Source organism: Oryza glaberrima, chromosome 4 (assembly GCF_000147395.1).
Source record: "Oryza glaberrima chromosome 4, OglaRS2, whole genome shotgun sequence".
Taxonomy (NCBI): Eukaryota; Viridiplantae; Streptophyta; class Magnoliopsida; order Poales; family Poaceae; genus Oryza; species Oryza glaberrima.
Window position 1 is genome coordinate 20,687,418 of NC_068329.1, and position 13,748 is coordinate 20,701,165.

Here is a 13,748-nt window from a genome sequence, read left to right on the forward strand (position 1 = left end):
CGTCGTACAAACGGACGTCTGGATGGGGGGGTCTTGGCCCATGGGTGAGCCGTGGACCGGTGATTTTGGCTCTCCGCCACGTTTTTCGCCGAATCGAAAATTTGAGTTTTTCGAGAGGAGCCCGCCCATCGCCGCCGCAAAAATTTTCCCCAATTTCTCCCTCTTCTCCACTTCGCCTATTTGAGCAATCCGCTTCAGAGATTTTGCGGCAGGTTGGATGTCATAGCGCCATCGTGGAGGGGTTCGAAGCGGCAGGATTAGAGGAAGAGGCGAGCAAATGGTGAGTGGTTTTTTGAGATTTGGGGGTCCGTTGTTTTGTCCATTTTTTGATGAACTGTTTGCTGGGTGTTCTGATGCGTCTGTTTGCCTCTGTCGTTGCAGATCTGGTGAGGTTTTTGAATCTGAGCAGGAGGCTGAGGAGGGTAAGTGAGAAGTATGGCAGATTCTTGGGGGGTTTGGGGTAGCGTCATCGCTTGGTTTTGCTGCATCGATGGTTACTTTGGATTTTGCTATTGCAGATTTCCGGGGGATAGGAGGAGAAGGAACTCTAGCTAGGATTCATACGAGTAGAAGTAAGGATCAGAGAGAAGACCAAGGATGTGAGGCTAATATGTGCCCATTTCCCTGATCTTTTGATGCGTTTGGCGTGTTCTTACACATCGGTGCCTCTTCTGCTACTTGCAGATTACAGCAATATGCCTGAGATGAGGGATAGCAAGAGGACGGCCCTTGGCGAGCTCTCCGGCGGTGGCGGGTTCTTCATCAGGAGGGTGGCCTCGCCGGGTGCTCTTGCGGCGAGGGGCCCCGGGAAGCCGTTGGCTCGGCGGTTCATACGGCCATCGAACAACAAGGAGAACGTGCCCCCGGTTTGGGCTGTGAAGGCCACAGCCACAAAGAGGAGAAGCCCACTTCCTGATTGGTACCCGAGGACGCCATTGCGTGACATCACGGCGATTGCAAAGGTGATTGAAAGCTTCTTTCAGATTATGATATGGATCATGCAGTATAAATGATGTGACATTGTGAATGTGTGATTTAATCACCTCGCGGAAAAGGTATGTTCAATTCAGTGGGTATGGTGTCTGTTAAGGACTTGATCGTAGTTGCAATATGGAAAAAATGCGATAAATGTGTGATACGCTGTTTATTTTTTGTCTACATTGATTCTGGAATTGTTTGTTTTGTGCTATTTAAGATTTTAGTACCGCGTCGTTATATATGGTGATTTTTGTCTTAACCAATGGCCATGTGAAGCAATTTGTTATAGTAACCTACTCATAACAAGATATTTTAGTTAAAAAGTGCTAGTTGGAATTTTAAGGCAACTTCTGGTGCCGTTTACCCGCATTGATCGTCTGAGAACATTGCGTTGGTTTGTTTCATGTTTAACAATTAACATAGTATTCTGTAATGCATTTTCCTGTTTCCTGGTGCCTATTAAGTGTCCATGATACTTCACTTTGCGTATGTGCATGTAGTAGCTTAGTTTGTGATCTTGAATTATTTTTCTAGTTTCTTGATCTTGTAGTATTATGAGGCCTTGTTCTCTCTTCAAATGAATTCTAAGGCATCCGTTATACCCTCCTTTGGGCAATTGTTGTGTCGAGCGCCTGTGGTCTTGCACTCATGCTTTAGGTCGATAATTTCTTAATGTGTACTGTTGTACATATGTTGATACTGCCATTTTGAGTCAAAACGGCTTCATCTTACTATACCACAATGTTATTACCTGTATGGAAAACATTGAAGTGTTTCTATAGCATTGCTCAAGTCAAGTGATGTATTTTCTAGTCGATCCGATTTCCATATATATATTCTGAATTACTATTTGCTGGGCATGATGTTGGCCTTTCTTAGTTAAGCTCAAAGCACATGTCCACCATCTAATCACTGCAAAATTTAAATTAACATTTGTATAGACTTTCAGTGAATCTGAATTTATATGACATGAGTACTGATATTTTTCAGCTGTACTTGCGTTAGTCACATGGATGTTATAGTCTACTTTGCTTTTTCCTTGCTGGTGCAGCTAATCTGACTTAAGACTTTCAGGCTATTCAGAGAAGCCGCTTAAGGATTGCTGCTGCTCAGCAGCGAAGCCAGACACCTGAGCAGAATACTCCCCATTGCACTGAAGTTCGGGACTCCCTTGATGTTGAACCTGGCATCAACTCAACTCAAATTGTTGCGACCCCTGCATCTAGCTTGGCCAAGGACAGTCTGAAGATTTTCTCCTCGCCATCTGAAACATCACTTATTACCCCGTCCAAGCCGATGGATCCAGTCCTTCTGGATGATATGGAGAAGAAACTGTCCAGCTCAATAGAGCAGATAGAGAAGATGGTGAGGAGAAACCTGAAGAGAACTCCGAAGGCGGCGGCTGCTCAGCCTTCCAAGAGGGCCATCCAGAGGCGCACGCTCATGTCGATGCGTTAAGGTGTATGCTCTGCTTCGTAGTTGGGAAGGGGAGAAAGTCCATCTCAGACTTCTTCTTCCCTCTTGCCTGCTGCTTCCATATCTGATAACTTAAACTGCTCAATGTGCTGCTGCTATTCTCCTTCTAGGCTTACCATTGCATGGTGCTCTGCTCGAGGACCTAGTTCTAGGATTAACAGCTGGAAGTGCCAGGTGTGCTGTCAATGGCAATGGCTCATTCTTCTGCAGTAGAACAACTGAACTGTAGCTCGTGCCACCGTGTCAGCTGTGCTGTCACTGGCAGTGGTTTATGCTATTGTAGAACCATGTGTTCTACTACTAGTTGCAGTGGACCAAGGAACAACTGAACTCTGTAGAAATACTTGTTTTTGCTGCAATATTGCACGAACCACTACTGTATGCATGTTTTTAGACCTTTGTGTAATTCATGCGTTTCATTGTTATACAAGCTGATGTACTCTATAAAGGTACCGCTTTGTCTTGAATACAAAGATGATGTGTTCTAGGCAATTCAGACACTGTCGTCATATGTGTTTCTGTACTCTTGATGTATGGCGTTCCTTGCAGAATATTTTGAAGTATAGCAAGAATGCACAATACCTGCTGCCAATAGTGAAGCACCAAAACTGCCATGAGGAAGACTGGGGTGTCCCCGAAAAAGAGAGGAAAACTGGAGTGGCTGTGGCTGACAAAGCTTGATCAAACTTGCAAGGCATTTCACCCTAGTTTTTGCTGCCATTCACTTGACTAAATGAAGATTGGTACTACCTGTCACTCATCTGCACATGTGTAGTTGGCTATAGTTGCTTACCGAGCAAAACCTGCCCGACTTCCTGGCTGCATCTATCGTTCAGTTGTTTTTATGACTTCAGAAAACATATGGCGAAAGATAATAACTGTACTGGTATAAAAAAACAATCCATTTGATATCTCATGTAGTAACCACAGAACAACTTGAAAGTAAGACGAGAACAGAATAAAAGCAGCAAAACTCGGTAAACAAAGCTGTTCAGATCAATCTTACCTAATCTTTGTAAAATCTGAAGACTGAAGTTATTAGATTTTGTTCAGATTCACATGGTAGACCCTATCTGCTGGCCATTTGGCACTAAAGTGATAATAGTGCTGCCTTATGATGTGCTCCATAAGTCAATGTAGTGCATTGGCTATTTCTCTACTACTGGGAACATGACCTTTGATAAAGCATGTATACTTAAACCAAAGCAATGAGTGAAAGGAAAAACAAAAACAAAAACAAAACATCGGGTGAAATATCGAGGAGGATAAACAAATCAGTAGGCAAAAAATATATCTTGATTTCATAATAGTACAAAGTAAAATTTAGTTCTTGAAGAGCTATAGTAGACCCTACATTGATCTTTGTATTTGCCCAATGAAAATTAAAAATAATTAAATGGTATAATGCTATATTAGACTTCTATAGCCATTGGTCAATATAGTTAAATGGTAACTGGGGAGAATAAAGATGAAACGAGATAAAAAAAAAAGGAGCTTCTTTGGTTAAAGCAAAAACCAGGTCCAGGCGCCAAAAGCCTCTGAATCACTTTCGCTTTTTCGAAACAAGTACGCAATGTGCACCTTCGTCTTACTTTATCATATAATTATCACAGCTGATAGAAACATTTCTGGCTTCAGAGAAGAGTTTTTGCTTACGTTTGTCTACGATATTTGGAGAGCAAGATTGACATGAGACTACCGTCAGCTACCAACAGTTGTACATTGCTGAATACTGCAGGGCACAAAAACTGTAAGATCGTTCTTTTTTAAAACGAAACGCACAAGGAAAGTGAGGCCTAAGTGCCTAATTCAGTAAAAATGATGGCCATATATTTTCTGGGTTTATATGTTAAAACTTCAGAACACAAAATTACAGCTTTAATCAAGCGGCAAACACTTTCAGTGCCAGGCTTAAACAGCGGCGAACCGCGAGCACCATTTTCAGAGTTACCAAATATTTGTTCTGAATGATCCTGCAATTTCCAGCCAAGTTGTTATCATGATATGCTGTTGGCAGAATATCACCTCAACTCGGTACAATGGGTACACTCCACTACTTATTCAGAAGGGGGAGAGACAAGTAACAAATCCATTTATCACAAAAAAAAATGTGATACTACAGATAAACCTTCCTTTTAGTTCTGAAACATGAAAGAAAAAGAAATGAATCCAAATGCAGATCACCCTGAAAACTAAATAACTCGACAGGTTACAGGAGAGCAGCACAAACACATGCAGTTTCGTGAGAAAAATCCCAGGAATCTTCACCAAGACTCCTGTTCTTATTCAAACCCAAAAACACACACAAAAAAAAAGTAACCCCACCATCTCATCTTTATTCCCCCATAATTCCGAATCCATCGAAACTGGCGCGATCACTCGATCTCACTCACCAACCTTTTCCATTTTACACTTGACCTTAGTAAGCCGTACTCTTGTGCGCTCACTGATAGCTTCAAGCTTCTGCAAAGATTTTGCTTAGAAACAGCAAAGACAAAAAACCATTGCGTGGTGGCTCGTCGTACTAGCTGATGGCGCCACATTTGCATGGCTTCCCTTGCCGGTGACGGGAAAAGCCGACCGGTGAGCCGCCCTGACGGCGAGCCGGAGACGACGGTGAGCCGGGTCATGGCGTGTCCGTACGTGTTCCGTGCACAGGCGCCGCCGGCGATGGCCAAGGAGGCAATGGCGACACCGACACGGCCGCAGGTCAGGGAGACGTGGCCGGCGGGTGGCGGCGGCGGCGGCGGCGGTGGTTGGATGGGCGTTGGCTCCGGCGAGAGGGTGGCGAGCGCGTACGACCTCGTGGAGCAGATGCACTACCTGTACGTGCGCGTCGTCAGGGCGCGCGGGCTCACGGCGGCGGCGAGCACGGTCGCCGGCGGCGGCGGGTGCAACCCGTACGTGGAGGTGCGGCTCGGGAACTACCGGGGCACGACGCGGCACCACGAGCGGAAGGCGGCGCCGGAGTGGAACCAGGTGTTCGCCTTCTCGCGGGAGCGCGTCCAGGCCTCGGTGCTCGAGGTGTTCGTCAGGGACAAGGACGCCGTGGCGGCGGTGGCGCGAGACGGCTACGTTGGAAGGGTCGCGTTCGACGTCGGCGAGGCGCCCGTGCGCGTGCCGCCGGACAGCCCGCTCGCGCCGCAGTGGTACCGCCTCGAGGACGTCGGCGGCGGCGGCGGCAGGGCGGTGCAGGGAGAGGTCATGCTCGCGGTGTGGGTCGGCACGCAGGCCGACGAGGCGTTCGCGGACGCGTGGCACGCCGGCGCGGCGTCGGTGCGCGGAGGCGGCGACGGCGTGGCGGCCGTGCAGAGCACGCGGTCCAAGGTGTACGTGACGCCGAAGCTGTGGTACCTCCGGATAAGCGTGCTCGAGGCGCAGGACGTCGTCCCGGGCGCCGTCGCCGGCGCAGGCGGCGACAAGGGACGGCACGGCGAGGCCTTCGTCGTCGTCAAGGTGCAAGTCGGCGGCGTGACGCTCCGGACCAAGCCGTGCTGCCGCCCGACGAGCCCATCGTGGAACGAGGAGCTGGTGTTCGTCGTGGCGGAGCCGTTCGACGAGCCGGCGGTGCTCGTCGTCGAGGCCCGGGCGGCGCACCCGGGCAAGGACGAGATCGTCGGCCGCGCCGTGCTGCCGCTCACCCTCTTCGAGAGGCGCCTCGACCGGCGCGGCGCGGCCGCGGCCACGCACACGCAGTCGCAGTGGTTCAGCCTGGAGCCGTTCGTGCACCGGCCGCGACACTCGCCGGAGGAGCCCGCCTTCGCCGGCCGCGTGCACCTCCGGGCGTGCCTCGACGGCGCCTACCACGTCATGAACGAGCCCGCCATGTACGCCAGCGACACGCGCCCCACGGCGAGGCAGCTGTGGCGCCCGCCCATCGGCGTGCTCGAGGTCGGCGTCCTCGGCGCGCAGGGCCTCCCCCCGATGAAGACCGCCGCCGACGGCGGCCGGGGCACCACCGACGCGTACTGCGTCGCCAAGTACGGCCACAAGTGGGTGCGCACCCGCACCGTCGTCGACTCCTCCACCCCGCGGTGGAACGAGCAGTACACCTGGGAGGTCTACGACCCGTGCACGGTGCTCACGCTCGCCGTGTTCGACAACTGCAACCTCGGCAATGGCGGCGGCGGCGGCAAGGACCAGAGGATCGGCAAGGTGAGGATACGCCTCTCGACGCTGGAGATGGACAGGGTGTACACCAACGCGCACCGGCTCGTGGTGCTGCACCCGTCGGGGTTGCGCAAGAACGGCGACGTCTGCCTCGCCGTGCGCCTCACCTGCCTGTCCCTCGCCAGCGTCGTGCGCCTCTACGGCGAGCCGCTCCTCCCCGGGGCGCACTACGTCCACCCCTTCGCCGTCGCGCAGCTCGACAGCCTCAGGCGGCAGGCGGTGGGCGTCGTGGCGGCGCGGCTGGGCCGCGCCGAGCCGCCGCTGCGGCGGGAGGTCGTGGAGTACATGCTCGACGCCGGCTCCCACCTGTGGAGCATCCGGCGGAGCAGGGCCAACTTCCTCCGCGCCACGGCGCTGCTCTCCGGCGCCGCCGGCGCGGCGCGGTGGCTCGCCGACGTGTGCCAGTGGAGGAGCCCTGCGACGACGATCTTCGCGCACCTCCTGCTCGTCACCTTCGCCTGCTTCCCGGAGCTCATCCTGCCGACCGCGTTCCTCTACGCGTCCGTGGCCGGCGCCTGGAGCTACCGGCGGCGGCCGCGCCGCCCGCCGCAGGCGGACGCGGGGCTGTCGTGCGCCGAGGCGGCCGGCGCCGACGAGCTCGACGAGGAGGCGGACACGTTCCCGACGTCGAGGCCCGACGGCGTGGTGCGCGCGCGGTACGACCGGCTGCGGACGGTGGCCGGGAGGATCCAGGCGGTGGTCGGCGACGTGGCGACGCAGGGGGAGCGGGTGCGGTCGCTGCTGGCGTGGAGGGACCCGAGGGCGACGGCGGTGTTCACGGCGGCCTGCCTCGCCGCCGACGTCGTGGCGTACGCCACGCCGCCCCGGGTGCTGGCGCTCGTCGCCGGGCTGTACCTGCTCCGCCACCCGCGGTTCCGGAGCCGGATGCCGTCGGCCGCCGGCAACTTCTTCAAGAGGCTGCCGTCCCGCGCCGATACCATGCTATAGTATATGATGTGTCGTTTCTTGTGTCTTATGATGTTATAAAACTTTTTTTTTCTTGTAATTCATCGCCAATGATGCTTGCACATTCATATACCCAGATAAAAGTCTTCAAAATCGCAAACAATACAATTTAGGAGTCAGAAAATGATTTAGCAACAAATTTTACAGTTAGGTAAAAAAAAACACAAATGACATAAATAAGATCTGAGAACAAACAATACAATTTAGGAGTCAGAAAATGATTTAGCAACAAATTTTACAGTTAGGTAAAAAAAAACACAAATGACATAAATAAGATCTGAGAACAAACAATACAATTTAGGAGTCAGAACATGATTTAGCAACAAATTTTACAGTTAGGTAAAAAAAACACAAATGACATAAATAAGATCTGAGAACTTATCAAAAAATTATTCCAGATTGAACAACACCTCAAGTCCCAAAATTATTCCAGATTGCAAGTGAGCAACACCTCTCACCTCAAGTCCCAAAATTATTCCAGATTGCAAGTGAGCAACACCTCAAGTCCCAGTATTTTGGAAGTGCAAGTGAGCAACACCTTAAGTCCCAATATTTTGGAGACACGTTAAATTGGATGCCTTGATAGAATGCAGAAACACAAAGCAGAAGACTTCAGTGGCAAAATGGCTTATGTGTATAGTATGAATGTATGATGCAGAACATCACTAAATTGAACCCAGCAAAGTGTATAAGACTTCAGGTAAGATTTGACAGACAGATACTAATGGAAACGAATGGTTCACCAGTCAGATACAAAATTCAAGAGCGCACTGAGGTTGAACAGGCAAAGTGGCTTCAGAACTAGAGCCTAGCGCCAACTAATCTAGAAAACCATCTCGTGGGGCTTGTCGCCGTCCCTGAGAGAAAACCGCGCACCAAGGTAAGTTTTCAGATCCGGGACAGCTTCAATAGCTTTGATCAACTCGGCATCCACAACTTTCTGGTCCTCCTTTTTGAACTCCGGCAGGTTCTTGGTTGCCTAAAAGAATAGATGAATCGCATAATAAGAACAGACCACAATATCAAAATATACAATGATCAGAAGTTTTCAGATTATATAAAACATTTACCTCCTTCTCAGTCTCAAAAAGTTCACCCTCGGTCTTCTTCGCCTTCTGCTTCTTGTCCCTAGAGAAGTACTTGTCATCAAACTTCTCCACATTAACACCAGAGATATCAACCTTTGTGGACGTAGCAATGACGTAGGGCTGGTTCACACGGCGGATCGGAACTCCATTGATCTTAAAAGGTCCTGAAAGGGATGGATTGTAAGTCTCAACGTTATTGTGATCATGAGTGTCTGAATGCAATATAGAACTCAAAAAGATATAAATCATTGACAATACAAATTCACATCAAGCCAGTTGCGTTTTGCACAACTTGGTTCTATACAAAGAAACATTGGGCAAACTTATTGCATATACAACAGAATGAAGGGGTAGAGCAGATAAAAACTACCAAGCTGAATTAACATATGAAAATTGAACTGTATAATACACATGCATGCTAAATTTATGCAAAACGTCACCATATCTCAGAGGTAACTTCAACATCATTGCAATTCTATTGCAGATGAACACTGTGTGCACGAAAACGCCACATGCTGTCCATGGGAAGTAAAGGAATCCAGCACAAAGGACATTTCTATGAAAGCTATGATGAAATAGCACTATTACGATGCTAGCAACCGTTTGCATGGCATTCTTAACCCTACAATGAAAGTATTAGAGTGTTCTAAAATAACTTTCATTAAGGTTGTTGGTAAAAAGACAATTACCAGTCCATCTTAAATGTTTTCTAAGAAATTGAACCATATGATTATTATAACTACAATAAAAGGTCAACAGACCAAAAAATCTGCCTTGGATAAATTATACGGTCTGGTCTGTTACAGAGAAACTCATTATTTCAACCAAACATTTCAAACCATTTCTGCTAATATGTGTGACACTTGCCTAAACCTAACTTCACCTAGTAGTGCTATACCAATGACCATAGCCCCACATTTTTTACTTATAACCATCTCCAAACCTTCAGCAAACATTTATCCCAAAAATTACCGTGCTAATCGAAGGCACAATCTACACTGCTACTGTAAATGACTGCCAAGAGATTAATACCGAAGCTAATCAAGGAGACCAGTTATTTTCATCACAAATATATCAATGTTACACGATAACAACTAGTCAAATGACCATTCATCACAGATTCAGTGCGTACGAAACTATACTGTGGTATACCAATCTAACAGATTTTGATTCTTAAACTATATTGTGTCACACTATCAACGTTGGCTTACCGGTGACGAGAAGCAGGCCGGATTTGAGCTGCTTGAGGAACACGACGCGCTTCCCCATGAACCTCCCGGCGAGCAGGATCAGCACTGTCCCAGGCGTGATGGACGACCTGCATCCGCAAAGCGGTCAGCAAGCAATCGAACCACCTCATCAGCAAAATGAACCGGAACAGAGAGAACTCGGGCAAGTTGCTGCTGCTCGGAGACCTGAGCTTGGTAGGGTTGGGCTTGCGGGTGCTGGGCTGGCGGGGCTTGACGTCGTCGGCGGGGTAGAACTTGGGCGCGGCGGCGGCGGCTGCGGCGGCGGGCTTCTCGGCCTTGGGGAAGGCGCCGCCGTGCTTGGCCTTGATGGCCCACAGCCCGCGGCGGTGGTACGTGTGCGACCGCGACGCCTTCTTGATGCCCTGCGACAGCTTCGACGTCGGCGCCATTGGATCAGCTCGCGGCGGCGGCGGCGGGGAGCTGGTGCGGAGAGGGCGAGAGCAGCGGGCGGCGGCGGGTCAGGGTTCGCCTTTATACCTCGTGGCGGCGGGGAGGATTTGGGAGGTCGTAAACCCTAGCTTTCGTGCTATCCGTAATGGGCTTCTTTTTTGGCCTCTTGGCCCATTTGGCTCATAAGGTGTAGTATGCTAGTGGAGTAAGTCCATAATGGCTCCCTTAAATGTGCCTCCAGCCTGATTGATACCCCTCAATCGGAATACCATATATGTTCATCCTCAAGCTATTAAAACCGGTGCAGTTCGTCGCCGACGGTTTTGAGAGTGATTTTCGCTGATATAGTTTGTTGACTTAGTCCATGCAGCTGAGTCAGCGAGTAAGGCCTATGGCAATGTTTGGCTAATGGAAATGGAAATGATTTCCCACCCACAAAAAGACATCTTTAAATCCTAACTATTCATTCTCCTTCTTTCATTTAATCCTAACCCTTCATTCATTTCCTAATCCTAATCCCACCCCCCATTTCCCATTATCCAAACACACCCTGTATGTCATTGCCTCCTCTCTTCTTTCTTTCGTCCCTCTCTCTACGCTCTTTTTTGCGGCTTTGCACATTCTCGCTTGCTCTGCCGCACGCCCCAGCTAGTCTACGCACGGAGCAGCGGGTGCACGGAGAGGGAGGCGACGAGGCGGGTGGGATCCCCGATATCTTGCAGCTAGAGCGCCACGACAGGGGACCGCAGCAGCGACGTTGACCAACACGCGCACCGTGTTTGGCTGACCAGCTGATGACTCAGTTGCTTAGACCAAGTCAATAAGCCACGTCAGCGAAAAACACTCTCAAAACCGCTAAGGAAATTGTCAGGGTTACGGGTTAGGCATACCCTCTACCCTTCGATATACGTCGCATATCGGTATGGCATACCCACGCGCATACAGATACTCTCTGCATACATTAAGGAAATCCTTCACGGAGTTTACGGATAGAAAGAGTCCTACTCAGACAAGACTGGGTCGTCAATGTATCGTGTAAGGTCTGATGTCTCTGAGTTCTACTGGGAAACCGCCTGACCTGCGATATAAAAGGGACCCCCCGGGGAGGACCTAAGGCATCGAATCTCAGAGCCAACACAACCCCCACAGCCTACGAAGTCGGAGCCTGCAGGAGCCAAATCGTCGGGGATCTAGTCGAACCAACTCGACTACGATCTCGCCGGATCCATCGAGTTCCATTGTTCCCTTTGTAACCTGTGTTTTCCATCATATAATCCTGCATCAACTGGATTAGGACTATTACCTATCAAGGGGCCTGAACCAGTATAATCTTCGTCTTTTGTCTGCTTGATGTCGTATTACGTAGACCCTTGTACCAGTGTACCCCAATACTCTATATCCGGTCTACGGGTATCACCCGTCGACAGTGGCGCGCCAGGTAGGGGGACTTGGTGCTCAAGGTTCTACTACTATATCATCCAGCTTCGTCGACAACAGCGTCAACACCAACCTCAACCAAGTATTCCCTGCTTCAACAATGCTGGTGTGTACTCAAGTCGGCGAAATCGTCTTCCCGGTTTACACCATGATGCCGATCTCAGCCGGTCCATCAATGACCGGAAACGAGAACGCAGTGGCTACAAACCAAGACGACCCCATGTCGAAAGATCCTCCCGCCGAGACGGAGAACGGAACATCGACGACATACAAGCTCGAGAAGGATTCTAATGCGGCCAAACCTTGTCATTCCGACAAGAACGACGAGCCGACGAGGATGACTTCCGAAGCGACAAGGTCCTAGTGTCCTATCCACAAAACCAGGAAACACACTTTGCAAGCCTGCTGGGTTTTTCTCAACGTCCGCGCTGAAATTCGAGCCTGCAAAGAGCGTGGAATTCAACGTATTTCTCCAACCCGTGATGTCTATTGTCCTATTCACAAGACAAAGAATCACGACCTCTCAAGCTGCAAGGTCTTTCTCAGCGCTATGAAAGCGCCATCTCCTAAGGTCCAACAGTCACACATCCCCATCAGGGATAAAGACAAGGAACGAGGAGCGACGCCAACTTCAGATCGATTTGTTGGGGTAATCGACGTCGATCCCCACGAATCATCAGTCTTGCACCTCCTCGAAGACTATGGATCATCGACAACGAGCGCGCCGCGGGAGGTATTGGCTATCGATGATGTCGGCACGTCAGCGCGCACCAATGCAGAAGCTGAGAATCAAGTGGCCACTCCGGCCCAACACATCAGAGCCGTCAACGCTATACTGAGGGAAACCCCCTACGATCCCGTTCTGAATGACGATCTCGCGCGTTGGACAGAACGACTACGGGAATCAGTGACCAACCTCAGCAACGCGTTCGAAGAGGCCGCTACCGCAGCGCACCCAGAGCAGCCACCAACTGGCGATGCCAATGGTGAAAACCCTGAACGGAGGGAATCACCTCATCGAGCCACCCCTCCACCTCGCGGCACCGACGATCTCCGCGATCACCTCAACGGCCGCCGAGAGGCACGACGCACACGGGACAACGAGAACCGTTCCCGGCGTCATGTCTCTTCACGGCGTCATGATAACGAAGATCGAGGAGACCGTTCAAACGAAGACCGAGACCGTGATAACCGCCACAACCGCCACGATCACAACGATCGCGAACGGCGGATGCCAGGCGATACTGGTCGAGGACGTCGCCATAATGACGACGATGATGGAGACCGGCGTTGAGACAACAGCGGGAGACAACGACAGGATTCTCGAGAGCCAGGCCGACATCCTCATAATCATAAGCCGGAACCAAGCGACCCATCGTCATCGTCATCATCCTCGTCTTTCTCATCATCAGACAGACATCCACGAAGGACACACGATCGCTGACAACCCACCGCCCCCAGCGCTGGGTGTAGAGCTTTCAGTCGTTCCCTGCGTGATGTCCGATGGACTGAGAGATTCCGACCCGGAGCAATAGAAAAGTACGATGGGAGCACCAACCCAGAAGAGTTCCTTCAAGTCTACTCCACAGTACTCTACGCTGCCGGAGCAGACGACAACGCATTGGCGAATTATTTGCCAACTGCGTTAAAAGGCTCTGCACGTTCATGGCTGATGCATCTCCCGCCCTACTCAATCTCTTCGTGGGCAGACCTGTGGCAGCAGTTCGTCGCCAACTTCCAAGGAACCTACAAGCGTCACGCGATCGAAGACGACCTACACGCGTTGACACAGAACTCGGGTGAATCCTTGAGGGAATATGTTCGGCGCTTCAACGAGTGCAGACATACAATCCCCGAAATCACCGACGCTTATGTAATTCGCGCCTTCAAGTCCGGTGTCAGAGATTGCTATACTACCCAGGAGTTGGCAACAAGACGCATCACAACTACTTGGAGATTGTTCGAGATTGTTGAGCGATGCGCCCACGCAGAT

At 50.6% G+C, this 13,748-nt stretch overlaps 3 protein-coding genes across 4 annotated transcripts; 2 read left to right on the forward strand and 1 right to left on the reverse strand.

The window, feature by feature from the left end:
• The first annotated feature begins 5 nt into the window (after positions 1-5).
• Positions 6-2,946, forward strand: LOC127770256 (protein POLYCHOME-like). Of its 2 annotated transcripts, none has more exons than XM_052295922.1 (5): positions 6-280; positions 382-422; positions 519-572; positions 685-962; positions 2,053-2,946. In XM_052295922.1, the coding sequence occupies exons 4-5, from the start codon at positions 696-698 to the stop codon at positions 2,434-2,436; spliced, it is 651 nt and encodes a 216-aa protein (XP_052151882.1). In that variant the 5' UTR covers positions 6-280; positions 382-422; positions 519-572; positions 685-695; the 3' UTR covers positions 2,437-2,946. The 2 variants fall into 2 exon arrangements, with proteins under 2 accessions (XP_052151882.1, XP_052151881.1); XM_052295921.1 differs by having other exon boundaries at positions 13-280; positions 519-599.
• A 1,595-nt stretch (positions 2,947-4,541) lies between these two features.
• On the forward strand, positions 4,542-8,073 carry LOC127771274 (FT-interacting protein 1-like). Its single transcript, XM_052297148.1, has one exon. It carries the CDS (start codon positions 5,002-5,004, stop codon positions 7,570-7,572), a length of 2,571 nt encoding a protein of 856 aa, XP_052153108.1. The 5' UTR covers positions 4,542-5,001; the 3' UTR covers positions 7,573-8,073.
• Positions 8,074-8,206: 133 nt separating this feature from the next.
• LOC127771275 (60S ribosomal protein L6-3-like) lies at positions 8,207-10,383 on the reverse strand. Its single transcript, XM_052297149.1, has 4 exons — positions 10,094-10,383; positions 9,890-9,996; positions 8,661-8,842; positions 8,207-8,569 (listed from the first exon to the last, which is right to left on the reverse strand). The coding sequence occupies exons 1-4, from the start codon at positions 10,315-10,317 to the stop codon at positions 8,414-8,416; spliced, it is 669 nt and encodes a 222-aa protein (XP_052153109.1). The 5' UTR covers positions 10,318-10,383; the 3' UTR covers positions 8,207-8,413.
• Between the last annotated feature and the right edge of the window lie 3,365 nt (positions 10,384-13,748).

Coding starts and splice junctions, on each gene's coding strand:
- LOC127770256 (XM_052295922.1), top strand. CDS start 696: ATGCCTGAGATGAGGGATAGCAAGAGGACGGCCCTTGGCGAGCTCTCC. Junction 963..2,052: donor ACATCACGGCGATTGCAAAG/GTGATTGAAAGC, acceptor TAAGACTTTCAG/GCTATTCAGAGAAGCCGCTT.
- LOC127771274 (XM_052297148.1), top strand. CDS start 5,002: ATGGCTTCCCTTGCCGGTGACGGGAAAAGCCGACCGGTGAGCCGCCCT.
- LOC127771275 (XM_052297149.1), bottom strand. CDS start 10,317: ATGGCGCCGACGTCGAAGCTGTCGCAGGGCATCAAGAAGGCGTCGCGG. Junction 9,997..10,093: donor CCCAACCCTACCAAGCTCAG/GTCTCCGAGCAG, acceptor TTGCGGATGCAG/GTCGTCCATCACGCCTGGGA. Junction 8,843..9,889: donor CGGCCTGCTTCTCGTCACCG/GTAAGCCAACGT, acceptor CATCCCTTTCAG/GACCTTTTAAGATCAATGGA.